The sequence below is a fragment of the Acanthochromis polyacanthus genome, chromosome 2 (assembly GCF_021347895.1).
Source record: "Acanthochromis polyacanthus isolate Apoly-LR-REF ecotype Palm Island chromosome 2, KAUST_Apoly_ChrSc, whole genome shotgun sequence".
NCBI lineage: Eukaryota > Metazoa > Chordata > Actinopteri > Pomacentridae > Acanthochromis > Acanthochromis polyacanthus.
In genome coordinates, this window is record NC_067114.1 from 41,419,180 (window position 1) to 41,446,839 (window position 27,660).

The window sequence follows — 27,660 nt, forward strand, 5'->3', positions numbered from 1 at the left end:
TGAATTTTCATTTATTTTTATTAAATTGTAAAAATACAGTAAATCGTTTCTAGAAATGCTGTGAAGGTAAAAACAAACAGAATGAAGTGCTCTCCATCATAAACACCAGGACAGGTTAAAGTCACTGATCCACTGCGAACACCGAGGTCATTTAAGGCTTTAAATCAAACAGGTTTAAGATGTTTGGAAGACAAAACGTTTAAAGTCTCCACCTGACGTCTAATTTTTGTTGAATGCAAACGCTGACAGCTTTGAGGAAGGATCCAGAGATTTCTTCTTCCTTGCACTGTTCTCATCAGCTTCTGTATTTTCATTCTTATTTTCCACATCTTCTCCTCCTTCCTCTTCTGCTCTTTTCCTCTTCTTCACATCTGCTGCATCTCCACTTTGACCTTTCGCTCTTTCTGTCCACGACTGGAAAAAAAAAAAAAAAAACAAAAAGAGAAGAGACATGAAACGCACATGTTAATTATCCAACAGGACAAAAAGAAAATTGTTCTTCCGTTTTGCATGGCGGCTCCAAACACCTACATGAGGATGACTAAACGCACACATGGACGCTGAGGCGAGCAGCTTGAAATTGCATCCTGTCACGTATAATCACTATTGACAGGCAGCATCTCTTTGGCCTGCCGGCTCTTTTCCTCCTCGTGCTTTTATTTATTTATTTATTTATTTTGTTTCCTCCCTTTCTCTCTCGGAGCAGAGACAAAAGGAAGCGTTTTCCAGGACGTAATGGAGCCGCGATGACTCATCAGCCTGCAGAGTGGACTGGCAGCAACACACACACACACACGAATAAACACACAAACAGACACTCTTCACCTCCATCGCCAGTCATTAACCCCAAACACATTCACACCAACATCAGCATCACAGAGCTGGTGGAGCTCTGACGTCTCCCTTTTCAACTCTTCTTTTATCGTATTACAGCAGAATGATGTAAAACTCACAACACAGGGTCAGATATTAACCAAGTTTTAGCCTAAAAGTGACCCTGCAGGATCATTTTCCTGGATTTTTCAGGTTTCTCACAACTAAAATGCTCTGCAAACCGCGAGTCAAAGTAGCACAAAAAACAAACAAACTGTGGACTAATGTAATCAAAAAATGTAAAAATGTGACAATAACAGCAAATATCTGCCAAATAATTAGATTTGATTACGTTAAAGAAGTGTAACTTTAGTCGCAAATTCTAAATTACTCATTGTAAAAATAGTGTGTGATTTAGTTGATATTTTCTGTAATCTATTAAATAGATAGGTCTGATGCCCACATTTCAGCATCTTTTTTAGTTTCAGAATGAATATTTGGGCATATTTTGGCCTCTGATTTTTCTATATTTGCTCTTTGCATTAATGTGCACCACGGATGAGAAAATGTTTCATGTTCTGATGCAAAAACGGCTTAAAATCAAATGGAAATGATGAAAAGGAGTTACGGTTTCCCTGTTCTTATTTTACAACAATGTCAAATCCTAGGTGAAGTTAAGTCTGATTACTGAGCCTGAGATGCAGTCAGACCCATTTACAGACGTGTCTCTAGGCCTGTAGATAGGTCTGATGTCCACATTTCAGCGTCTTTTTGAGTTCAGGCACAGATTTTTGGACCAGTTTTGGCCTCTGATTATTCCCACATTTACTGTTTGCATCAATGTTCACAAAGGACTTCAAAATGTTTCATGTTCTGATGCAAAAGTTCCTTAAAATCAAATGAAAGTGAAGGAAAATCTTCTTTTTAAAGGAGCACAAATAAAACTCACACTTCTTGTCTTCCAAAATCTCATCTTGTCGTCATAATTATTGACCTGCAGACTGACCAGCTCACCGTCTCTCTGTATTATCACAAGATCAATGCTTTGTGCCCTCATCGCTGCCAATCCGCCGGGTTCCCAGGCAACAGCGTCCTCCCCCATCGTCCTCCCCCCACCGTCCTCCCCCCACCGTCCTCTCATATCCAGCTCTGTGCTGACAGACGTGATGAATGCAGGGACAGGACCAGCTGCTTACAAACACTCAGGTGGATGAGAGGATGAGGTGTGTCATCAAATCATTCATTCACCATCCACTGACCACCGCTGACAGCAGGTGTGTGAAAACGATAAAATTACGTTTATAATCTGGATTTTCTTTTTCATCCGACACTGCAACACCTGCTGCTGCCAGGCCTGATAGAAATCAGAATTTATTCTACAAATATCTGATGTTTTGTCAGTTTTCTCATTTGTCAGATGTAAAAAATTAAAAATAAATAAATAAAACGGGCTCCAAAAGCAGCACAGGTGGCTTTTTGTGGAGTTTAAGTCAGATTTTTCACACTAAAATAGTGAGAAAACTTTACAATAATTATTCCTTTTAAAAGAGTGTTAAAAAATATCTATAAATCTATAAATAATTAATTATTTCAGGCCACACCATCCAGAGGTCTTTTCTATAATACTTTTATACAAACCAGTATGATGTTAAACAGATGTTAAAAGTGTATTTTATGTGACACTGAAGTCTTTAAAAGTCCTAAATTTAAGCTGAAAACAACGTCTAATATTAAGTAGAAATATCATGAATATCACTAGCTGATGGTGTTAATCAGTGGAAAGCAAATGATCATAACATCCAAACTGGTTAATTTAGAGCTTTTTAACTTTTGGCTAATTAAAGTCCATTTTTATGCTGTTAAAAAGTTTTAAAATGTAACTTGGTGAACCCTGCAACAAAGCTTTAGTAAATATGGTAAAATTTTTAGTTGATTTAAACCGTGCAGCTGTCATTTGTACAGTGTTTTTTTTGGTTTTTTTTTACATTTTATTAGTGATTTAGAGAGAAACTGTTCCAAGGTTTTATCGGTTTATTACTCTGGTGTTCTTGTTTACCTTCTGTGTAGTAAAATGAGCTAGAGTGAGTTTGGTGTGAATTTATTCTTCCTAAAAGGTTAAATATAGATGATTCTGGTTGTTCAAAATATGAAGAGTCGTTATGCACAACTACGTCCTGGTCTTAACATCCTGAACACTTCCCTGGTCCTGAAGGCCAAAGACGACCTGCCTCCACTGAGCCTCCAAAATAAAGCAGCTCAACTGAATTTTCAACCCAAAATCTATTTTACATGAAGAACCAACCTGTCAAGCATCCCACACTTTGTGAATGTGTGGATTTAATCAGCGGACACCATTCATTTTTATTACATTACACATTAGAACCGTTTTCTTTGCTCAAGTAGAAGTTTTTTGTCACTATCGTTGCTGCTAAAGGTGCTAATTAGGTGTAAACATTACTTTTTGAGCATGAGATGGTACATGGTGACACAAAAAAAGGGAACTTTTAACAATCCAATAAAACCAAGAGTGATGGAAGAAAAATATTTTATTCATAGTAACTGCAACCTTAAAACATGCCATTTAAGAAACAATGATGGAATTTTCATCTTTTAAAAATGACTTCCTGTAGATGGCGTCCTCCTGTATGAATGCATTCTTGAACTCTACCTGGGGCTATCCCAAGAGTAAAGTGTACACGACTCGACCAAGAACTCTGGATGAGTTAAAACAGAGAATTCAGGATCAAATTCACAGTATCCAAGCTGAGATGTTGCAGCGGTCAATGAGGAATCTCAACAGCAGAGTTCAAGAATGCATTTGTACAGAAAGACGCCATCTACAGGAAGTCATTTTGAAAAAATGAAAATTCCATCATTGTTTCTTAAATGACATGTTTTAAGGTTTCAGTTACTATGAATAAAATATTTTTCTTCCATCACTCTTGGTTTTATTGGATTGTTAAAAAGTTCCCGTTTTTTTGTGTCACTCTGTACTTGTATATCCTAAAAAAGCACCAGAAATGTGCAGAAAGTAGCTTCAAATGCATTTTTTTGAAGGAAACAACAGTGTACTGTACAAATATTTGTCTTCTCACATCTTTCAAATCATTGCTTCCCCCCACAAGGAGCATGACCTACAACAATAATAAGAATATAATAAGATAATAGATGCTATAATAGAGACAATGTTTCACTTTTTCTTTTCTTTACAAAAAGTCATCAAATGCCAAGTTGAGAAAAGTTCGCTTAGGTTTTTCTCTGCTATTAAACATAGAGGTCGGGTCATTTTTGATCCAAAAAACAACACGAGGATTAAATAAGCGGCCCAGTGAAGGTTTGTGGTACAGAAGGAAAAACACTGAAGAAATAATTTGGTGGATTCTTCATTATTTAAACTACATGATTCAGAGACATTCTTCATGCCTGCTACGTTTTCTAAACTGGAAAACATTTTTTCAGTTTTCATGTGCTGTTAAATCAGAGTCATTTTCACATTCAGCTGTGACAAACAGAATAATAACAGCATAAAAGTGTACATAAGGAGAGAGATGTGATGAAGATCTGACCCAAACTGACAGAGTGGATCCCTGAGGAGAACTGATCTGCTGCTGATCATCACTGCTGCCTCTCACACTAATTGATGGGTTTTGTTACATCCAGATTTGGATTAGAGAAAGCTTCTGAGCTGCACTGTGACCTTCACACCCCTTTGTCTTCTTTATTTTCACATGCAAACAACAACTACACTAATTTACTGCCTTATTCCTCCTGTGAGTGGCTTAAATAAATAATTTTTAAATACATTTTCAAACCTGGAATTTTACCAAAACTCAAACAGATGTATTTGCTTAAATATAAGACAATTTTTTTTTACTAGAAAACTGAGTCTGAATGCCGTGGCTGTCTCTTATTTAAAGATGAAACAATAACATTTGTAAATCTTTTTGACTGGAGAGTCCCTTCCACAGAGAGTCCTGGATTACCAGTTGCCTCAGTAAGTTTTTCTAGTATCTCCAGCTGGAGTAACCTGTAATCTAGGACTGTTGGGTAAATAAGAGGCACCATTTTAGTGAAAAATGTATATTTTTTCTCTTTGTCAGGACGTATCAGTGCTCATTTGCAGGTAGTTTGTAGCCGTAAAGTTGCAGATTTAGCGAGTGCTTTAGTGAGTTTGTAGTGAATATTTAGGAGTCAGGGCTCTAATATCGTCTTCGTTCACACTTCCACTTCAGTCATGTAGACTGGGGGTGTCCAACATGCGGCCCGAGGGCCAAAACTGAACCCCAGAGGGTCCAATCCGGCCCCTGGGACGACTTTGCAAAGTGTAAAATTACAGAGATGACATTAACTGCAATTTTTCAGTAAAAGTAACTGCAATTTAAAATTTGTCCACGACTTTTATGTACACATTTTATATATTTACAATTCAGGGGGGAAGCTTAACCCTTTCCTTAATAGTGTGTCAGTCCAGGATTACTGCACAGATGTGGAAATGAATGTAAATTTTAAATCATTTCTAGATCTTGACAAGTTGTTCTGATCACGAAGTAAAATACTCTAGTGGTCAGCTCCAGATACCCGAGACTAAATGTTTTGTGCTAAACAAACTGATCTGTACGTTGTAATACACAAATGATAAACTGAGGCATAATACTGCTGAAATTTCACTTTTTTTTCTGAACAAATTTCATGTTGTTAATGATGTTTTGCAAAAAGATTCAGGTTCATTAAAGGTGAATATTTTCAGAATTGTACTTTTTGCACTAAATCAAAAGGGAAACATTCAGAGTTGTGGTTATTTTGCTGTCATTTTACTGGTCCGTCTCACTTTAGATAAATTAAACTGAAATAAAATGAATTGGACACCCCTGATGTAGACAGTCCAGCACATTAAAGGACTTCTCAAACCAAATAAAGAAGCTGACTGCACTGAAGCCGATTTACTGACAACATGCAACACAAACCATGTAAGAATGGAAGTTCAACTACGTTTACTCGTAAACTGTCCAAACTAAGACATTTATTGAACCATACAGACATTACACTGTATTAAAGATCAAATATTCCCTTTTCTAGTCTAGAAAACTGCAGACGCCGTGATTTAATTGTAAAATATTGGAAATTCACAGGGACTGGAAGTACAGTGATGATACACATTTCAACGTTTCTCTTTTTTATTTCTTTTCAACACTGAATTGTGGTCAATATAATTTGATTAAATGCTATTCTTGTTATGTAGTGAAAGTCCCTTGGATTTAAAAACAAGCTGAATTCAGGAATTCAAAGAAAAAACATCATCAGTCTAATGTTAAAAATCTGACTCCTTTTTGTTGACTGGAACTTTTACTTTTGACGTATTTAACATCTTTTAATATTAAGACAACTTTTCTAAGATCACTAAGCAGATTTCTCTGCATTTTGGTCTAATTTTTAACCGTAAAATCTAGCAAACCCCCCTCTGAACCCGTCCTACCAGTCGCTCTTCTGCTGACAGCGTCCTGAACTTCCCCATGGCCTCTTTGATGATCTCCGTCTCCTCCAGTTCTGGATTATCGGCTAAAATATTCTTCCTGTTCTCCTCCAACCACAGCTGGAAGCCCGTCTTCGCCCTGAAACAAGCAAGTGAGAAAATGCTGCTTTTTAAAAAAATAATCCTCATGTAACTTCTACAGTCCAGCCCACAATTACTCATACCCCCAGCAAATTTCATCTTAAAGTTACTTTTAAACGTAAATAAAAGCTGAGAAATTATTTTTTCCACAGTGATGCCTCTTGTACATCATCTTATCATCTTTTCGGAAACAAATGTGTCATTTCCAATCAAAAAAGAAAAACTTGCAGGTTGAATAAAAGTAACTTTAGGTCAAAATGTTTAGGGGTGTGAATAATTTCGGGCTAAAGATTTCAAAGTCAAATCTTTCACCGTTTGTTTTCGGTGTTTCCTGCAGGTGAAGCCGGTGGAGGAGCGTCTGCTTGTTTCTGATCTGCAGCCGGTTCTATGCTCTCCTGAGTTTTCTTATTTTTACTGCTGGTCATCTGCAGCAGAGTGGACTGAGTCTGCAGAGACAAGAAGTAAACAGCTCAGTTTTTCATCCCAGCATAAGGCCGCAAATGTGGTGACTTCAGGATACGTTTCAGGGTTTGTTGCTGTGAGGTTTGCAGATGAAGCTACCTTAGTTTTGGGTCGGGGTGCCAGCGGTTTGAGGACGGGGGTTTTGTTTTGTTTCCCTGCAGACCCGCCTAGTGGAGTCGACTTCCTGCTGGACGTCATGTTGTCCAGGATGTTTGTGACTCGAGGTTGTCCAGACGAAGACGACGGTTTACCAGAACCGAGGACCTGAACACATCCAGAGTAACTTAGATTTGCTGTATTTTCTTACAGTCAACAAATCCCAGGAGAAAAACAAAACAATGAATCCATCTGAGTATAAACTATTACACCGGCTGGTCCTTTATTATGAAAAATATGTGTTTTAAGTTTAATTACTAATCAGACTTCTCGTCACAGTGATTTCATTCAAACTTTAAGTTTTCAGACACATGAAAGCCGCAGAGGAATAAACTAAACCTCTACTTCCATTAATACGTCAACTTCTTTTTAAGCTTTAAATTTTTTAATTTTCTTTATTTAACCAGGTAAGTTGGTTCAGAACTAATTCTCATTGTCAATAAACTAAACCTTCTCTTTCTTACACTAAAAACAACAAAAGTAGTCACATTTCGGAGCAATCAAATCAACTTAAGTTCAACGTTCAGCTGGAAAAGACAGAAAACTGAATTCCCTTTTTAGTCGTCTGTTCCTTTAAAGTCTTTATTCACAACCAAAACGGTATCAAACAGCAGAAGAGGCTCTAAAAATGCTGCTGTGAAAATATTTCTCTTCTTACCTTGAAAGGATTTGCACGTCCGACTTTACCGACTGAAAAACAAACGTCAGACATCAGCAGCTCATTCACATTATAAATACTTGAACAACATCCTGCCCTCCTGCTCCTATTACAAGCTGAACACTGCAGTAGAAATATTACAAACTGAACTGGCTCATGACCGGAGAAGAGAATCAGGAGATAATCAGACTTTAGGGAGACCTATTACACATGTTGGACAAGTTAAAGAATCAGATTTGACTTGATTCCTTCTGTGAGTTCAACACGAGCTTGGTCTGTTGTGGGCGGCTCCATAAATCTACAAGATTACTGAAGATAACAGACTGCGCTCCATTCTTCCTTCTATCTAGTGTGCTGTGACTATTAGGTCTGGACCCAAACATCTGAACATTCAGTCGCTACGGTGGTATCAGAATATTCATTTTGAGATCTGAAAATGTACGTTTACTCACTTGGTGTCAGAGATGGTGTCACAGGTGAAGCTGCTTCTTTAGCGAACGGATTCACACCTGCAGCACGAAAGACATGAAGGAAACCACTTAGCTGCTGTTAGCATCGACACTGTGTGCTAAAAAGGAAGAAAAAAGTCGAGCTGACGTTTTTTAGTTTCTGATGCTTCCTCGGCCTCCATCTCCTGTCCGTCCTCCTCCTCTCTGAGCTCCTCTCCTCCTTGTTCTTCCTCCTCCTCCTGATTATATCTGCTGCTGCTGTAACGTCCTCCTGAGACTTCGGTCTGGTTGTACCTGTACAAATACAGTGAATTATGAGCAAAACACAAGTTTACAAACAGGAAAAAAACTCAATGTCTCTTTTTGTCCTACAAAAATTTGCAGCCTTCCAGCTTCCAAGTTGGATTTTGCTTCCTGATTCACAGAGAAGCCTGATTTTAGTGAACATCTCTTTTAAATTCCCTATTAAACTGCCAGAGTTAAATTTGAGGAAACAGTGAATCAGGTTTGTTGCTTTGTTTTGCCTCATTTGTTTAAAAAAAAAGTGACAGAAATCACAAGAGACTGTTGCAACTACACATCACTCAGTCACTCAACCTGAACGTTAACACTGATTTTCCACAACAGCGACAGATAGAAGCATTTTGTTTGTACCCAGAGGTCCGTCTGTAGCTGGAGTACTCCGGCTCCTCCTCCTCCTGCTCTTCTTCCTGGATCTGGTTGGCTTTCTCCAGGGCGATCTCGCTGAGCCGCTGGGCGAGAACCATCCGTCTGGATCGGGAGGCGTATTTGATGGCCAGGGTCACCACGTTCTGAGTCATGAGTTCAGCCAGCTCCACACAGCGAAACTCTCGCTCCAGCTTACAAGACAGCTGCAAGAAAACATCCAGCAGAATGACGTGAAGAAGCAGAAAACAAGACAGGCTTTGACATCGGTGGTAATAATATCCAGTAAATGTGAACCCACAGCTGATCAAAGTGTCTGCAGCTCATCAGAGGGTCCAAGCCGGCCCACGGGACGACTTTGCAAAGTGTAAAAATGAATACTTAATGTACATAATGTCAGCCAGCAGCTTCAGTACAAAAGAGTTTGGCACTATTGTTGATGCACTGCCATAACTTTAATGCTTTTTTTTTAATGTATGAATTTTATAAATTCACAAGGCAGAGGGAAAACTGAACCTTTGCCTTAATAGTGAGGTGATCCGTTTTAACACAGATGTGGAAATGAATGTAAATTTACAATAATTTCTACATCTTGGCAAGCTGCGTTGATCAAAAAGTAAAATATTACATTATCCAGTTTCAGATATCAGTGAGTAAATGTTTTGTTCCTTTTTGGTCTTTGAGTTTTAATGTTTAAAGGTCAATTGAGGTAGCCTAGCCGCGCTAGACAACCCACAGCAACGAATTTAATTCTCTGCCAGGGAGGGTCTAGTTACCCTCCATAAGGCTCGAGGCTGGATTCTCCTAAAACTGGCCGACGAATCACCATGAAGTGTAGAGTCAGAAGGCGGGCGTAACGAAGTGACGACAGAGGCGTGACGATTCTGACAGAAACAACCACAATAAACAGTTATCTTTCGACTCGGCTTTGGCCACAGCCCTTAAAGATTTGAAGCTAAAATTCAACTTGAAAGATAAACAAAGGACGGCACTGAAGTGTTTCATTGAGAAGAAAGACGTATTTGGACTTATGCCGACGGGATATGGCAAATCCTTAATATACCAGTCGGCTCCGCTGGTTGGGAAGCTAATGGGACTTAGCCACAATCCGCCGGTGCTCTAGGAACTACGTCAGCCTATTCGTTGCACTGATTGGTTGTATAACTACCCAATTGCTGCAGAGGGATTTGACAGACAACCTTTTAGCCCGCCTCCCTCCCTGTCGAGCTTCCCTAGACCCTTGTGCCGTCAGAAACATGGGATCAAGCATGGCTCGGCTACAATTGAGGCAAAATATTTGAGAATATATATAATAATTGAAATCACACTTATTTTTTTTTAAAACTTCAGCTCATTCATAACGCTTTGGAAAAGATTGTTTCAGAATCATACTTTTACGTTTTGCACTAAAACAAAGGGAAATATTCAGAGGTGTTGTTATTTGTAGGTTACCGTGCTCTGATTTTACTGTCCGGTCCACTTTAGATCAGGCTGGGCTGTATTTGACACCCCTGGTCTGTACTCACTGCAAACATCTTCATGAGCAGCTCCTGTTGCTCCTTCTGGGACTGATTCTGTCCGTCCTCGTTGATCTCGTAGCCGCTGGACGACAGGAAGCTGTAGTGGTTGTGGAAGAGGGCTGAACGCCAGAACTGCTCCTGGAGGTCGACAGAGGAGGACAGACTCAACTTTAACTGGATATTTCAATCTGGCATTTCAGAAGAAGCAGGTAGCTGTGAATACTCCCTCTGGGATTACTTTAATTCTGCACATGGTTGAATAGAACCATCTCAGAAAGCCTGAAAATGGGCTTTTCTGAACTTCTAAGTCATCAGTTTCTACAGAAAATACAGCAGAGCATCACTCACAAGGATACTCAGTAAGATTTATAGTTTGTTGACAGTTGTTTTGCACAAAAATGTTCTTCAAATAACATCATTCTTTAACTATTACAAAAAAAGCAGATGCATTATTTTAATTAACAAAGATTATTAATATTTAATCAATTCTATCCCCACTAATCCTTCAAAACATCTACAGGAGACTCTGTTGATGTGTTTTTTAGGACAGAAAGCTGCTTTAATTCTGGTCTTTACCTCCATCTGCCCCTTCTCTGTGCTGGTCTGACACAGCGGCAGTCTGAAGGGTAGGATGGCCACAGCAGGTCTGGGCAGAGTCGGAGGAAACCTGGAGCCTTTACAGGGAATACACCTGACAGGACGAGATCAGTAAGAAAGAACGATTAACCTGCAGCTGCAACAGATTAGATCAGAGGTCAGGGTCATATACGTCATAGAAATACCTGGTAAGAAGCCAGTAACACTGACTAAACCCTTAAAATGTGATTTACTGGGTGTCAGAAGCTAATTCTGTTTAATGAAAGTGATTCTATAGTCACATAATGAGATGAACGTTTAGATCATTTTCTGATGCATTCAGGTGTTTTTGGTAAAACTCGACCATCAGACGAATCAGCTGCCAAACAGACACTTTATTAATGTGGAAAAACAACCACAAGAACTTATTTATGAGCCCTCAAGTTTGCTTCATGTGTGTCTGAGTTTGGTTTTCAGACGACTAGAAGCCAAACATTACTTTTCTCAAGGAAGTTTTAAGTCTCTGCAAGTTGATTCTTGCAGCATAAAAGAGAAAAACAAAGAGCTCGTTGAAAGATATGGCTTAAAATTGCTATGAACCAAAAAAACAACAAAAAAAAACACATATGTGTAATTGTCATGCAAGTAATGATAAATGTTTCAATAAACAAATTAAGAAAAAAAATAAAAAATAAAATTGCTATGAACCATTTCCTTGGCAGCTGAAATCAGTGTTTACACACCTTCATGTCTTTATTTTCTGTCATACAACTAGTTTTGCATTAATATGCTTCTACTTAAATCTGAAAAAAGCTAAAAGAAACACTAGAATTTAAAAATACAGTACAAGAATACATTAGTTGCTTATATGTTTAGTCAAAGTTGTTCTGATTTAGAGAATGTACGACTTTGAGTTTACATGGTGTTCTTATTCTTTACCCAGTTGCAATGGTGCACTTCTATCTTTTATACTACACAATATTAAAGAAGGAAAGCACTCAGAGAGCAGTACTCCACCAAGGCTGCTCAGTCATATCATTTTCGATGGATGAAATCTTGAAAAAATTTGTGGCAGAAATCACGGCAACATAGAAAGTGTCCCTGTAAAATATAGATGCATCTCAAAACAAAATGACCTTGCACTGAGCACAGACGTGCGTTATGCATGTGTATGTTATGCACGGATACTGAATCATGTGACCTAAATATGTAGCGGGCGGCAGGAAGTGATGGCAGAAACATTCCCACAAATAAATCAGTTGTTCCTTGTATCCTTTCCGACGGACACTGTGCCGTTATCTCACAATGACACAGAAATCTTTAACAAATCCATGGATCCAGACTGTAAGCCACATCACTGCCAAAATCTAATCAGTTGGTCCTTGTGCCATTTCTGATCTTCCCTGAAAATTTCATCCAAATTCGTTAGTTTGTTTTTGAGTAATGTTGAGAACAGACAAACCAATGCTGGTTGTCACATAACTTCGCTGAGGCTCCACCTCCTTGATGGAGTAACTAACCAATAACCCAGCAGCGCGTTTGCTTTTTTGAAGTTAATAAAGAGTCATGGCCGTATTTTAACTACAAAGGAGTGACTTTTTGGGATACGATGCAGCAGAAAGTTCACCTGAGCTGCTGAGGATTCTCGTGAACTCCGACCACCCAGTAGTGATCCGATTTGCTCTTGCAGGTCTCTCTGGTGTTACAAACCGGCGTCCACGTGTTTCCCAGAGATCGGTTCAGCATCCGAACTACGCCGTCTGAGTCCACGTAGCAAGGAGTCCCTGGAAAACACAAAACTGGCTGTCAGGTTACAAACCCGAAAGAGAAGTATTAAAGAAATGCTGTTTCTGGTGAGATTATTGAGTCAAATCATCAAATGTTTAGAATGATTTCTGCTCCACCCCCCCTGATTTGCCTGAAATACCGTTAATTATAAAGATATTAGTAAAACTTTACACTGATATATCGAATACTATTTTTTTTTATTGCCACTTTCAGCACATTTTTTAAGCGCATTGAAATTTAAGGCTCCATTTGAACTACAGTATCTCCGGAATGATTGAGGATAAAAGCTTAAAGCTTTCACTGTTTTTTCTCATCGTGTCATTGATTTATAATCTGCAATATTGGACGAGTAGATCAAATAATCTCTGATTATAGGGGGACCGAAAGATGGAATAAAATAATTCAAGCCATCATGAAAAGTTCCATCTTTGAACACATTAACTAAAATATTATAACAGATGTCAACCATTGATATTTTCTGAACCAAATGTCCATCCATCCATCCATTCTCTATACACCGCTTTATCCTCACTAGGGTCGCGGGGGGGTGCTGGAGCCTATCACAGCTGACTTGGGCGAAGGCAGGGGACACCCTGGACAGGTCACCAGTCTGTCACAGGGCTACATATACAGACAAACAATCACACTCACATTCACACCTACGGACAATTTAGAGTAAACAATTAACCTCAGCATGTTTTTTTGGACTGTGGGAGGAAGCCGGAGTACCCGGAGAAAACCCACGCATGCACAGGGAGAACATGCAAACTCCATGCAGAAAGATCCCAGGCCCACCCCGGGATTTGAACCGGGGATCTTCTTGCTGCAAGGCAAAAGTGCAAACCACTACTGCACTGTGCAGCCCTGAACCAAATGTGAACATTTCAAACTTATATCTTTAATAGTTCCTGAGATACCATCATCCAAATACCACCTCATATTTCATCTTACTGAGTATTTGATAAATCAAGCTAAAATGTCACAGATATCATTTTAAATATCCACAGTTTATGATGAAAAAGAGATGGCTGAGCAGAAGGACCCTTGTGATTTAAGATCAAATGATCCATTTGTAGTTTTATTTGTCTGAACAGTCAGAGAAATGTCTCCAGAAATACACAGAAATAGAACTTGTTGACAGACTGACCCTCTGCACTGAATCCCATCCAGGACAGGTGGGATTTGTGAGACAGAGGAAGAGGCTCTCCGTTGATGATCTGCCTCCTCCTCCGACTGAACTGCAGCAGCTGAACACCCAGAGCCTGATCACCGTCAAAACCTGTCGCTGATGACGGGAATGAAACGCAGGCGTCAGATTTAGGCTTCATAAAAGATAGAAGGCAAGAAAGAAACAAGAGGAGTACAATGAATGCAGACAGAACAGAACATTTGTGGTTAAAAAACAACATTTTCCCACTATTGTCTACCAACCACCAGTGTCCATAGAATGTCATAGCATTTCACATTTTTTAATTTCTCTTTTCAGCTTTCAGGCAGCTACTGGTGACTGTTTAAGTGCAGCGTAAACGTTTGCTTTGAGATCTTTGAAATGCGCGTGAGGTTCACAGTGTGCTGTAAAAGACACTGAAAAAATAAGAGCAAACAAACAAAAGCAAAGCACACATGAGGAGACATACTAATCAACTCAGGAATTATTTAAATGAATTTAAATCATCTAACAGCAACAGTTTCACTCAGAAAAGTTGGTATGGATCTACACATCCAGCAAAACACACAATTCTTTGACACTTTATGGTGCATTTTTCAGTTTAGTCCATTTTTATTCATAATATATTTTACACTTTTGTATCTTAGTATATTTTTCTATCTTTATGTTATATTGTGGTGGTGGTCACTTTACTCTTTCTGCTTTCTACTGTAGCAACAGAACTTCACCCTGGGGATCAATAAAGTATTTCTACTCTATTGTGAAAGTGGCCACCATTAATACTGGATATAAAAATATAAACTTCAATTTTCCTTTATTTCTATACACTCTACAGTGGTACCGAAATGAAAATAAAAAATAATGTTGTATATATGTGCAGATTTCAGGGGAGATGCAGGGGATAAATACCTCTTCATATTCACAATATTTGCAATTTTTCATCTGAGTAAATAGACGAAAGAAGCAAAAGACTCTTACTTTGAAAAAACAGTAGAACATTTACTCACTGGGCCTTAATTTTGTATTATTCTTCACATATATGTAGGCATTTCCACCACATATTGGTGCAGAAAAATCTCCAAAATGCAGAAACTGATACTGAAAATTTCCTCTTGCCTCCTAATTATTCGTAGATAGCTCTGGATCTCGTCTATTAATCAGCAACTCAGCAGTCAAACAGTGTAAGCATCCCAGTGAGGTGTATCTGTGCGTCTAACCTCGATGGCAGACGATGAGTAGCTGCTCTCCATGTCCAGACATGCAGACCACCGGCCCCGGCAGGCTGAAGATTTCTCTCTGGACTCCTCCGATGGAGAACATCCTGAGCATCTGTGTGCTGGTGGCGACGGCCGCCCAGCCCTGACCCAGACACAGAGCCTTGACGTCCTCGCCCTGCGGCAGGTCGACCATCCACTCCTTGTTGGTGTCCCACGACGAGAAGTGGAGGCACTGCAGCTTACTGGGAGCAGAGAGGGGCAGGTTTCGAGGTTTACTGAAAGACTTAATAGAAAGGAACCCGACATGGCCGAGACATCAGGAGAAGTTCACCTGGCGAGCTCGTCGGTGCTGGGGCAGGCCAGCAGCACGGCCTCCTGGGAAAGATCGGCCATGGTGTGACCCAGAGAGTTGGTGAGGTGCATGGCGTGGTGCACGGCCGAGTCGTGAAACTCCACGTCGATGGCGTTGTCCTGCTCGTCGTTGTAGCCTCGAACGATCCCCACAGAGTTCCACATCTGGGGGAGAGTTTGAGTTTTACTACAAATGTGACTGCAGATTAGTTTAATGAAACCACGAGGCCAGCTTCTAATCCCACTTCACTAAATGCAGAGGAGACGGGGAAGAGATACGAGGAGAGAGGAGTCGAGGCAAACAAGTATTGAACAAAACGCAACGTTAGCAAAATAAGATGAGCTTAAGGAACTCGTCCTACCATGAAGCGATGTGTGAGATGAGCAGGAGTGGATCCGGGCTGAAAGGCTCTCTGAGGAGCAGTCGGCATCGGTCCTTCGTAGACGGGACGAAGGGGAACCAGTGGAGCTGCTGGAGGCTCCACAGTGCTGCCGGCATCATCATCATCCCCAAATTTATCCTGACCGAGTCTCAGCGAGCCCGTGTCTGAATGAAGAAACGTGTAAATTAGAAGCTTCTGCAGATGTTAAAGTTCCACTGTTCCTCCACCTCAACTGTATATTCAGACTGTAAAACGTTTTTTGCTACAAAACTGGAAAACCAGACGTCTGTGAGAATAATTCACAAGTTAAACATGGAGTGTAGATGGAAATGAGCAGAAAACATGAATATCTATAAAGTTATATATGAAGCAGCAGCCACATTTTTGAGATTTTTGTTCTGAGATTCATGAACCAAAGTGGTGTTCTCGTGATCCAACAGGAAAATAATTTACTACTCTGACAACCTGTGAGTACCTGAAGTCAGCTAACAGGCAGGAGTTTTAAACATTCTCCATCTTTACCCACCGAGTGAGTTCTCGTCGTCCAGGATGGCTCCTCTGTTCCTCACCCGGCCGGTCGCCGGCATCAGGAAATCGTCGTCATCATCGTCGTCTGCAGCAGCTGGTTTCTTTACCGGAGAGTTTGTGTTGCTCAGTCCTTCATCCATCAGCCTGTCGTCGTCATCGTCAAACAGGTCGTCGTAATCTTTGGCTGGTTTTTTAACGGGAACCTGCTGAAAGTCCAGAGACACACATTAGCAGCTTGATTTTGGACAAATCTGATGCTGTGGGTGTTTTTCTGTGGAATCATCTGCAGGAATCTGCTCCAAGAAGAAGGTTCGACTTGCTTTCAAGTGTGATCCTAAATAAACATCATCAGAAAGCTGGTTACCAACTAGAACACTTTGGTGGAAAAGCAAATCGGCACTTTTAAGGTTTGCAAGTTTAACCAACTCCAAACCAGTCCAGAACTAAAATCCACTCTGTGCTGGAACAAAGAGGACATTAATCTACTCCAATGAACAATTTCTATGATGTAAATAAATAAACTAAAAACCAAAGTTAAGCCCAAAAACAGCAGAATAAATAGATTAACTAAATAATAAATAGATAGATTAAATAAATAGATTAGCTTGGATTCTACTATATGAGTTTTCCATTTTAATTTTTTGAAATGATTTTATTCATAATATTTTATAGTCCATTTGATTTCATAACTTTATTGATTTCATTGTTAATTTTATTCAATTTTACACTTTTTATTAACTTATTTTTCATTATTATTATTATTATTAGCTTTTTATTTATGGTTGTAAGTCGTGATAAAACTACTCTGGTAGAAGTAAAGATTAAACACACAGAGCTGGAAGTAAGCAGAATACATTCTACTCTACTGTAAGTACCAATCTAAACATAATAAACAGAGCACTAGAAACATACAAATACACTGCTCAAAAAAATTAAAGGAACACTTTCAAAATACATATTTCAATATGGGGGAAAAACAAACTGGATCTTAGCATTGATATGGACTGGTTAATGTGTTAGGAATGAAAAATGCCACATTGTTTGATGGAAATGAAAATGATCAACCCCCCAGGAGGGCTAAATTCAAGACACCCCAAAATCAAAGTGAAAAGCTGATGTGGCAGGCTAGTCCATCTAGCTGAAATGTCTTGGCAGCAACTCAAAACGGTATTCAGTAGTTTGTACGGCCTCCATGTGCTTGTATGCATGACTGACGATGCCGGGACAAGCTCTGAATGAGACGACGGATGATGTCCTGGGATATCTCCTCCCAGAACTGGACCAGGGCATCACTGAGCTCCTGGACAGTCTGAGGAGCAACCTGAGGGTGTCAGATGGAACAAAACATTATGTTCCAAAGGTGTTCTATTGGATTCAGGTCAGGTGAGCGTGGGGGCCAGCTAATGGTATCAGTTCCTTCATCCTCCAGGAACTGCATGAGTTCTCCTACCACATAAGACTGGGCATTGTCGTGCACCAGAAGGAATCCAGGACCACTGCACCAATGTAGGGTCTGACAATAGATCAAAGGATTTCATCCTGATACCTAATGGCAGTCAGAATGCCATTGTCCAGCCTGTAGAGGTCTGTGCGTCCCTCCATGGATATGCCTCCCCACACCATCACTGACCCACCACCAAACCAGTCACACTGAACAATGTTACAGGCAGCATAACGTTCTCCACGGCTTCTCCAGACCCTTTCATGTCTGTCACATGTGCTCATGGTGAACCTGCTCTAATCTGTGAAAAGCAAAAGGCACCATTGGCAGACCTGCCAATTCCTGTGTTCTATGGCAAATGCCAGCCGAGCTCCACGGTGCTGGTCAGCGAGCACAGGACCCACTAGAGGACGCTGGGCTCTCAGACCACTCTCATCAAATCTCTTTCTGATTGTTTGATCAGAGACATTCACACCAGTGGTCTGCTGGAGGTCATTCTGTAGAGCTATTGCAGTGCTCATCCTGTTCCTCCTTGCACAAAGGAGCAGATACCTGTCCTGCTGATCGGTTGAGGACCTTCTACAGCCCTGTCAAGCTCTCCCAGACTAACTGCCTGTCTCCTGGAATCTCCTCCATGCGCTTGAGAATGTGCTGGGAGACGCAGCAAACCTTCTGGCAATGGCACGCATTGATGTTCCATCCTGGAGGAGTTGGACTGTCTGTGGAACCTCTGTAGGGTCCAGGTATCGCCTCATGCTACCAGAAGTGACACTGACCCTAGCCAAATGCAAAACTAGTGAAAAACAGTCAGAAAAAATTAGGAAGGAAAAAAATGTCAGTGGCCTTCACCTGTAAACTCATTCCTGTTTTGGGGGTTGTCTCATTGTTACCTCTCTAGTTCATCTGTTGTTAATTTCATGAACACCAAAGCAGCTGAAACTGACTAAAAAGCCCCTCAGTTACTTATTTGACCAGATCAGTATCCCACATGTTTCACTGATTTGATGCAATACTTAGAATAAAACGTGTTCCTTTAATTTTTTTGAGCAGTGTATAGATGTGGATGTGATATAAAATAGATAATTAAGTCTACAGGTTGACTTAAATAATGGTCTGAGCTCACGTCATGCTACCGGCTGCAGAATGAAACTGAATGAAGCAGATTTTTCAGAATGTAGTGAAGAATCTCTGCATGGTTTGGCTAAAGAGCAGCAGAGCAGTCGGTGATCTAACTGGTACCTTGTTGGTGTCGGTGGTGGAGGAGCTGAATCCGTCCAACATTCCCAGACAGCCCTCGGTGTCGGTGTAGGCGATCTGGCTGCCCGAAGGACTCCAGGACAAACTGCAAACCGTGAATCCTTTTTCATGTTTCTGCCTGCAGAGACCAAAAAGTTTAACTTCAGTGAATGCAAGCGTTTCCTCTATTTACTGTCACCATTAAAGGAAGATTTTGTCTTTTCATTTTTGCACTCATTGTGATGAGAAAGAGCCTAGAAAATCCTCCTGTTTCATTCATTAATAGGCATATTATATGCGGATTGTTTAAAAACTAAAATGTTGCAGCTGTTGGGTTTACTATTCTGTTCCTACAATATCAGATTCTTTCTTTTATTATCCTGGCATTCACACAGATACGCCACATATTTAAGTAATTCCCTTGTAAAGTCTTCAGAATTGATTAATAATGATAATAAACACACAAATATGTGTCATTTCGGATAGTTTTGCAGTTTGTAGTAGCTTTTAAATAATCTTTCTCATAACAATATTTAATAATCGACACTTTTAAAGTATTTGCAGCACATTTTATGCTTCTAATATACTTTCCTGCATTTAAATGTCTCAGACTGACACCTACTAAACCTAGTTTACTCCACACAATAATGACCATTTATAAAAATAACATTAAAGGAAATTTCTCAAATTACTCTTATTTCTCTATTTTAAATATGCTATATAAACAATGTTGGTTCTAGCCAATAATAATAATTATAATAAATGCACAAATATTTGTCATTCATATTTTTTTTAGTTTCTAGTATTTTTAAAATATCATTATTTCTAATGACTAAAATTCCTCAGTGTAGACTTAATGACTGCACCAGCGTTTACACTGGGATGTTTTTATTTACTAATGTCGATTCTTTACAATAAAAAAAAACAAAACACTTCCCACTTACTAAAAGACGACACAATTTTAAATGTTTAACAAGGAAATGGAGTAAACTTCCACCTGATAAAGCTACAGGTGTGAAATAATTCACATGTAATTTAAACACTATAGAAAAATAGATCAATAAGAATATAAATCTGAGCAGACGTTTGATGAAAGCTTCCAAAACTTGATGCCACAGACACATTGAATTCATAGAAAACTAACAGCCACAGTACCACAAGGTCTGGCTCAGAAAATAAACACCATTAAAGAAGAATTTACATATTTATTTACTTGTTATGTAGATGTCATGTATCTAAAAAAATAAGTGCACAACATGTGGATGAGGATGCAGCTTCCTCAGTTTATTGCAGCCGGTGGTCTAACCAGCCAAAACTTTGGACTACAACTTCATAAATATGCAGTTCTTCAAACATTCTTGGTACTCGCCTCTCGACACAGACTTTACTGCTGACGTCCCACACCGTCATTGAACCTCCAACGCTGCCCGCTGCTAAGAAACGACCACATGGAGACCAGGACACCACGTTGATGGGCTGCACAGGACACAGATTGAAAAAGATGAAAAAAGACAAAGGAAATGGGAACAAAAGTTGTCAAGCAGAGGGGAAAAAAAACATGCAAATTTTCCCTTGGAACTGGATAAATTTAGATTCAGCTGAACACTCCGTCCAACCATTATGTATACACAGATTAATGCTCATTAGGGTCGTTGGGGGCTGGAGTCTATCCCAGCTGACTGAGGGTGAAGACAGGAGACACCTGGACAGGTCTCCGGTCTATCACAGGGCTACACATACAGACAATCACACTCACATTCACACCTACAGGCAATTTAGAATCATGAATTGGACCAATTGGACTGTGGGAGGAAGCCAGAGTACCTGACTGGAATGAACCCACACGTGCACAGGGAGAACATGCAGAAAGATCCCAGGCACAGGCCGGGCTGCAAACCTGGGACCTTCTAGCTGCAAGGCAACAGTGCTAACCACTACCTTCTATGCAGCCCCTGGATACCATGAAATGACAGTACAGTTCACATATTAGGTCACTTACTGCCCATTCTGATTCCAGTATGAGGCATGTAAGAGGGATCAATGAAACAAATAAATCATGAGTCGACCACGTAAAGAGAAAAAGCAGACAATTACTCTGTAAAATGATTCATCTGCACCGATTTCATGTTTTTAAAATGTGGTGACAATAAAAACTCACAATACCAGCAGCACCAGAAAAGCTCAAAGAAGGGAAAAACTAAATGCAGATTGTTTAGGATGAGTTTGAGGCCCTTGTATCACATTTTTTTATATTCTAAGTGGCTGCTTTGTACACAGAGATCACAGGAGGTGAACATTTAAACAATCCAGAACCACCGTTTCTGACTGACAAAGCAGAAGGTCACATTGTGACAGAGCTTTGAAATAAAGAGGATTTAATAGTTAGGAGGAGTTTGTGTTTGACTGGATCTCACCTGAGTGAGCAGGTCGTCAGACAAGCTGCTCACGTGGTCCCAGGAGCCTCGTTCATACAGGTGAACCTTCGACTCTACAGGAACCGCTAAAAACTGACACACAAACATGCTGTTATTTTAGATTCGGTGTTTCTCTGTAGGCTCCTACAGTGACTAGACAACAGTAGATAATCCACTGACCTTCCCTGTTCTCGGCTGCCACGATAACCGACACAGAGACTTTGCATTACTGACGTCGTTCGTCTTCTGCAGCAGAGGCCAACTGATCACCTGAGTCTGAGCCATAAAGACCACAGAAAACATTAATACATGCTGCTGTTTGGGTGGAATTTTAAACTATAAACTTACAAAAACACTGATGTACCTGCTCTTCAATATTCCAAACTACAACTGAGCCGTCACAGCTGGCAGAAGCCTGAAAGACAAACCAGACAAAGATGTACTGAACGATTGTCCTGGATTTAAAACATGCAGGTTTAACAAACAAAAGACACATTTCCTCCAAATCACCTTTGTGGGTAAAATAAGTGAAGAGCTCTGCTAATTCAGACATTCTCCAGTCCATCAGTACATTTACACTACCGTTCAACAGTTTGGGGTCACTTACAAATTTCCTTTTTTTTTTTTTAAAAAGAAAATCATTTTTTTTTCAATGAAGATGACATTAAATGAATCAGAAATGCAGTAGAGCCCAGAGCAGTGCCGCTGCTATGACTGCATATTCATTTTTTATGAATCCAGTGAAGTTCATAAGTGTTTTTTATTGGCGGTATTTTTAAACCAGATCAGATAGATCGATCATTCTTTCTGCTTACAAAATCTGTGGACTTCCACTAACATTTTACACACTCATGAGGTCTCAGAGCATTTTTGTTGCAGTGATGGATTTGTAAAAACACACAATAAAGCGCACATAACAAAGACAAATTCTACACCACTGGATATTGTGCAACTTTTCTACAAATCTGAGGGATACGGCTATGCAAGTTCTGTGTTTTGAAATATATGTGAAAGAAAAATATTTTAGGTTTATTGCACTTTTCAGCAATTTATTGTAGTAGTTAAGATATAAATTAATACATATTATTAAAACATGGGATGTAAGGGTTATATCGATGCAAACAAAAACACTCCAAAAAACTGCACTACAGCATGTAAAAATGTAAGAATATGTCCTGTCTTAAAGGGTTAAACTCCCCAAACCCAATAGACAGTTTAACTAATTAAAGCAGCTGATTTATCTGTTTTATTCCTTCTTGAGCTGGATGACCACTTGATATAGATCTGTTTTTAGAAATCAGTAAAAACTGATCTGCTGAGTCTGTTGTCACCATTTCAGCATAAAATAAATGATTTGATATGATTTTATATGCTGCAAATATGAGCTTTTTTTAATCAGGCTGCAGGTAGAGCCTATTTACTGTGCACTATGACTTGTTTAGTTCATAACATACAGATGCTTTTGTTTCCCAGCGACCAATCCAGCGGTTATGAATACAGTCGACCAACATCAAAAGTTCTGTTTGTCAGCATCACTGTGGGATTTTCTTTCATGATAATATTCAAGATTCTCTCAGTTCTATTTAAAGGAATATAAGTGAACAACATTGAGTAATAAAGGAGAGATAACCCATCTAAATGCTGTGTGTTACATCCAATTTAAAAGTGTACGACAAAAGACCTCATCTCCACCTCAGTGCTACATTTGTGCCATCGGAGGAAAGTTTCACCCACCAAGAAGTCGTCTTTGGGGTCAAAGGCGACGCTGAGAACCGGAGCTTCGTGACCTCGCAGCGTTTTCTGCTGGCTGCTGTCCGACACCTCGACCACCTTCACCATGAAGTCACTGAAGAACACAAAGGAATTAACAATAAAAATGTGCAGAGAATCGAGGGAAAGGACACGTCAAATGTGAACCAACGCGAAAGCAAATCATCAAATCAATGAGCAAAAGCAGAAATGATTCCTGCAACGTCCACCTGCCTGCAGACACCAAATCTGTCCTAACAACTGCAGATGTCTGAATTTTAAAAATCAATGTCACAACGGAAACAGGCAGCGTGAAAATAGGAACATCAATGAGGCGCCTGCTCGGTGCTTTGATTGCTGTCATAAACCTGTTTAGAGCAGATCAATTCTGGCAGCAAACAGACGTTTATCTCCAATCAAGACTAATCATAAACCCATCCTCCGTCTGCCAGGCAGAAATATCAACAGCTCTGGAGCAACAACACTGAAGCTAATGAGACCAGAGGCTGCTTTAGTCATAGGAAGCACTGAAAGTTACACATGATAGCCTCAGCAGGAGAAGCCCAAGAGGAGAAAACCTGCATGGTTTGACAAAATAAAAGTGACGTTCACTCGTCTCTGAGCTCAGCGATGGAAAATCTCTCAGGAGCAACAGATGAATCTGTACAGTCAGCTGGACATTCTGAGTTTATCCATCAAGGATGATGTTATTTCCATCCAGGAAACTGTGTGTTTTATTCATGTTTTAAAATTACTGCATTGACCAGCAACAAGTTGTTTCCTTACTGTTATAAAATCAAAAAAGGGACGGATTATTTTCATTGTTGTGTCTAAACTGCATTTTTTACTCACCATTAGAACTTAGATCTCCACTGATATTATTAAAAAGCCATTGAAATGTCTCATTAAGAAATGGCTCACTACACTCTGTCTTTAATTTCTTACATTATATCTTTTTCTCTGTGCATTATTGTTGTGCTTCTTATTATTCTATACTATTATGATTCACTTAATTCCTTTTTATTTATGTCCGCTAGGCTTGAGCTGTATTACGGTAATACCGTATACCGCCGGTGTTTAAAAATAGCAGCGGTATTGGTTCCAATACCGTCATGAAAAAATGCAATGGTGTGTGGCTCCGTTATGAAAGAGGAAGAGAGAGCAGCGTGTGTGTGTGTGAGAGGGGGAGAGCGAGATGTCTGAGCGACCCTGAATGCAGCGCGAGCGAGGAAGATGACAGTCGGTTCGGGAAGAAAGAGAGAAGAGGTGTGTAGCTGCTGGGTTTGTGCGACTGTATGGTTTAGCTGCTGTTAATTTACAATAAAGGCTGCAGTATTCTTCAATAAGGCCGTTCTCCTGTGTCTTTGCCTTCTACGACTGCTGAGGAAGAGAAGGGGGTTAACCCCGAAGTAACAACAGTAACTTCAGCCCTGGAGAACTGTCCTCCCCTGGCTTCCTGACCACGGTCGGGAGCTGAGCAGGAAAGGTTAACATAAGGATTAAATATTAAATAAAAGTCATTTAATTCCTAAAATTGATTCCATGTCCAGTAGCACTTATGTGTGGTTGAATTATCAGATTTTTACTTAAACAGTTATGTTTTAGCCTACTTTTGGAGACTTTCCATAAAGTTTATGAACGTGATGTCGTCACGTGACAGCGCAGAGGAGAGAGAGGGGGAAGATGGCAGATCCCGCATGGAGTGACTTGGTGTCAAAAAAGAACACAACTTCTGCAGTTTGGGAGTATTTCAGGTTCCAGGCAAACGAGAAAGGAGAGCCGGTAAATACTGATGAAGCAATTTGTAAATTGTGCAATCAAAAGGTGATCGCGAGAGATGGAAACGCCTCTAGCCTAAGGACGCATCTCCGAATCAACCACCCACTCACTGCTGCGATTATTCAATTTCCGAACGTGAAGGCACAAGCCAGTAACAGTAATAGTAACGGTAATACCGTATACCCCGGTAAAATGTGAAGGAAGTTTTTGACGGTATCAAAATTTGGATACCGCCCAAGCCTAGTGTCCACTCTAAGGAGTAACCAGAGCCAGAGGAGTTTTCTACAACAAATATTAGCCCTGATCAGATTAATGGTCAATTAAAGCTAAATCAAAGGTTTTATTAATTAGGTGTCTGATAAAAAGTGGAACAATGACTTCACTTATGCCCACTGCATAAACCCAAATAAAATCACACATTTAAGTACGTACATTTTTAATTATTGAGCTTTAGAAGTGTGGATGGCCTATTTTTTCGACTTCCATATTGTTTAATACAAACTACTGTGGAGTACCTGGATCCGGCAGCCACTCTGGAGCCGTTGCTGTTGAAGGTGACATGCGTGGCGTTGGTGGTGAAGCGGGTAAGGATGCCGTCTGGATCCCCGTCAGGAAACGTGTGGATCTGAACCGTGTTGTTGGAGCTCGCCGTCACCAGCTTTCCATTCTGTGGAGAAAAGAACGTCTAAATGCCCAGTTTCAACTGCATCTATTCTTTAGAAAACATGTCAGTCAAGATTAACCAAACGTCTACTACGGTACATATATTTAAATAAAGACAACCAACCCTGAGTGCCAGAGAATAGGCCTTTTCTCCAACAGTGATAAACTTTGGGTCATCATCATCCAGACTTTCCCAAATGCGAACATCTCCGTCGTTCCCACAGGTAACAATGAACCTGAGAAAATTTCAACAGGGTCAGATTTGAGGAATATTGTGCAGTAGAAGGAAAAATAGCAAATATAATTTCACTTAATAAGCATACTTAAAGGAGACAAAGAGCCATTTCAAATTAGTGTGATACAGTTTTGACAAATAGAAACACTGTTTTTGCTGCCAGATTTCTGATAAAGCTTTGAGCAGATTTACTCACAGATGAATCACTTAATACGATCACATACACTCTGTTGAATGAAACAAACCGTTACCTTCATTATTGACTGATCTGCATGTTATTTTCTCCATTTATGTAAAAAAATGTAAAAATTACAAATCGGAGACGTCACACTTCACTGTCAGATATGACACAGAAATACAGAAAACTGTCACATTTGAGAAGATGAAATCAGCAGTTTGTTTGTTTTTTAAGTTTACAATTGTGTTAATATCAATATTTTCAATTCAGAAAAGGATCTGTGACACATCAGCTATATCTACTTTGTACTACTTCTTTTTTTCTCCATATTAGAGGAATATGAATATCTAGATTTTCTACATATAGAAGAAACTGCACAATAAACAGTGATTTTATGCATTTCTTGTCCAGTTTGGATTTTAAATTGATGTTCCCCATAGGTTTGCACTTTCCCTTTAGGATTATTAAAGGATTGCATTATCTTATTTTTTTCAACAACAACCACCACAGGTGTATCTAATGTTTGTCCAAAATATTTACAATCACAAAGTAGATTGTTAATAGGGGGAACAATATTATCAGCATACTGCAGTATAATGCAGTGCAGTCCAAGTCATATATTTTGATTAATATAGCACTAACAGGAACAGAACAATATAGTTTCCCTAAATTTGTGCCAGATTTGTTGTATTTGACTGACTTAAACCCTAAATACGCAAAAATAAAAATGATGATGATCAGATGATTATAGTTATATACTGCAATATTTTCAATTATCAGTTTAACTTAGGCTCATTCAAAGACTATTGCCAAACATCAGCATGACTTTCTATGTTCACTTCAATGAGTGAACATAGAAAGTCATAAGTAAAATTTAAATGTACAATAATACTGTAAAACACAAACAATTAAGCAAACAAGACACTGTGATGAATGACAGTGACACACAGAAAGTACTCCAAATGGATTTCTAGTGGCGCTCAGACCACATTTCTTTCATTATCAAGAGTTAAAACTTTTTTTTTTTTTAATCTGTGACTTACTTCCCAGAGTCATCGAAGCAGACCTCGGTGTGTCCCTCCGAATGACCGTAGCGCATCGGCTTCCTCTCACAAGGCATTTTAAAAGACCAGCACACTGAACACAGGGACAGAAGCAATCATCAACATGTAAAGTGGCAGCTGTGACACTTCGGTGCAGCTTGGCTCTCCTCTGTTCTGCCATTTTACTCCCAGATAACTGAGACCAGCTGGCTGTAGAGTTAAGCTAACAACAGACAAAAGTAGCCGCAGCGCTGTTTCGAACTGCTCGGTCCGACAGATAAACGATGTTTACGGCATCAGAACTTCAATTCACAGCGACAAAATAAGTTATCTAACAAGTTATGACTTTAAAATGAGATAAATACAGACAGAACTTACACTTTCCACTTTCAGCCCCGCAGCTCCTCTTCTCCTCAATCTCCCGCGCTGCGTTGAAAACAAGGAAGCTTACGTCACAACTCCCGCCAGCTACGTCATGACGCAGCCGAAATCCCCGCCCACGTTTTGACGCAAGCTCTTATTTTATTTTTATTTACATTTTAAAAAATATTTTAATGAAATAGAAATTGTATTAAA

General features: G+C 39.6%; 1 protein-coding gene across 3 annotated transcripts; it reads right to left on the bottom strand.

Moving 5' to 3' along the window:
* On the bottom strand, positions 1–27,598 carry wdhd1 (WD repeat and HMG-box DNA binding protein 1). Of its 3 annotated transcripts, none has more exons than XM_022202039.2 (26): positions 27,463–27,598; positions 27,085–27,178; positions 25,753–25,864; positions 25,481–25,632; positions 23,172–23,283; positions 21,802–21,852; positions 21,618–21,713; positions 21,438–21,530; positions 20,393–20,499; positions 19,027–19,162; positions 16,345–16,552; positions 15,798–15,982; positions 15,416–15,600; positions 15,085–15,326; positions 13,847–13,984; positions 12,539–12,695; positions 10,912–11,026; positions 10,342–10,473; positions 8,804–9,021; positions 8,298–8,443; positions 8,153–8,209; positions 7,701–7,732; positions 6,986–7,150; positions 6,737–6,870; positions 6,287–6,422; positions 1–414 (listed from the first exon to the last, which is right to left on the bottom strand). In XM_022202039.2, exons 2-26 carry the CDS (start codon positions 27,159–27,161, stop codon positions 220–222), a joined length of 3,381 nt encoding a protein of 1,126 aa, XP_022057731.1. In that variant the 5' UTR covers positions 27,162–27,178; positions 27,463–27,598; the 3' UTR covers positions 1–219. The 3 variants fall into 3 exon arrangements, with proteins under 3 accessions (XP_022057731.1, XP_051800871.1, XP_051800869.1); XM_051944911.1 differs by having other exon boundaries at positions 16,345–16,549; positions 19,027–19,158; positions 20,389–20,499; XM_051944909.1 differs by having other exon boundaries at positions 19,027–19,158; positions 20,389–20,499.
* Positions 27,599–27,660: the final 62 nt, after the last annotated feature.

Excerpts from the sequence above, each read along its gene's own strand:
- wdhd1 (XM_022202039.2), bottom strand. The coding sequence starts at position 27,161 with ATGCCTTGTGAGAGGAAGCCGATGCGCTACGGTCATTCGGAGGGACAC. Across the intron at positions 21,853-23,171 it reads ACCCCAAAGACGACTTCTTG|GCTTCTGCCAGCTGTGACGG; the intron begins GTGGGTGAAACT and ends TTTGTCTTTCAG. Across the intron at positions 8,210-8,297 it reads AGCATCAGAAACTAAAAAAC|GTGTGAATCCGTTCGCTAAA; the intron begins GTCAGCTCGACT and ends TTCGTGCTGCAG.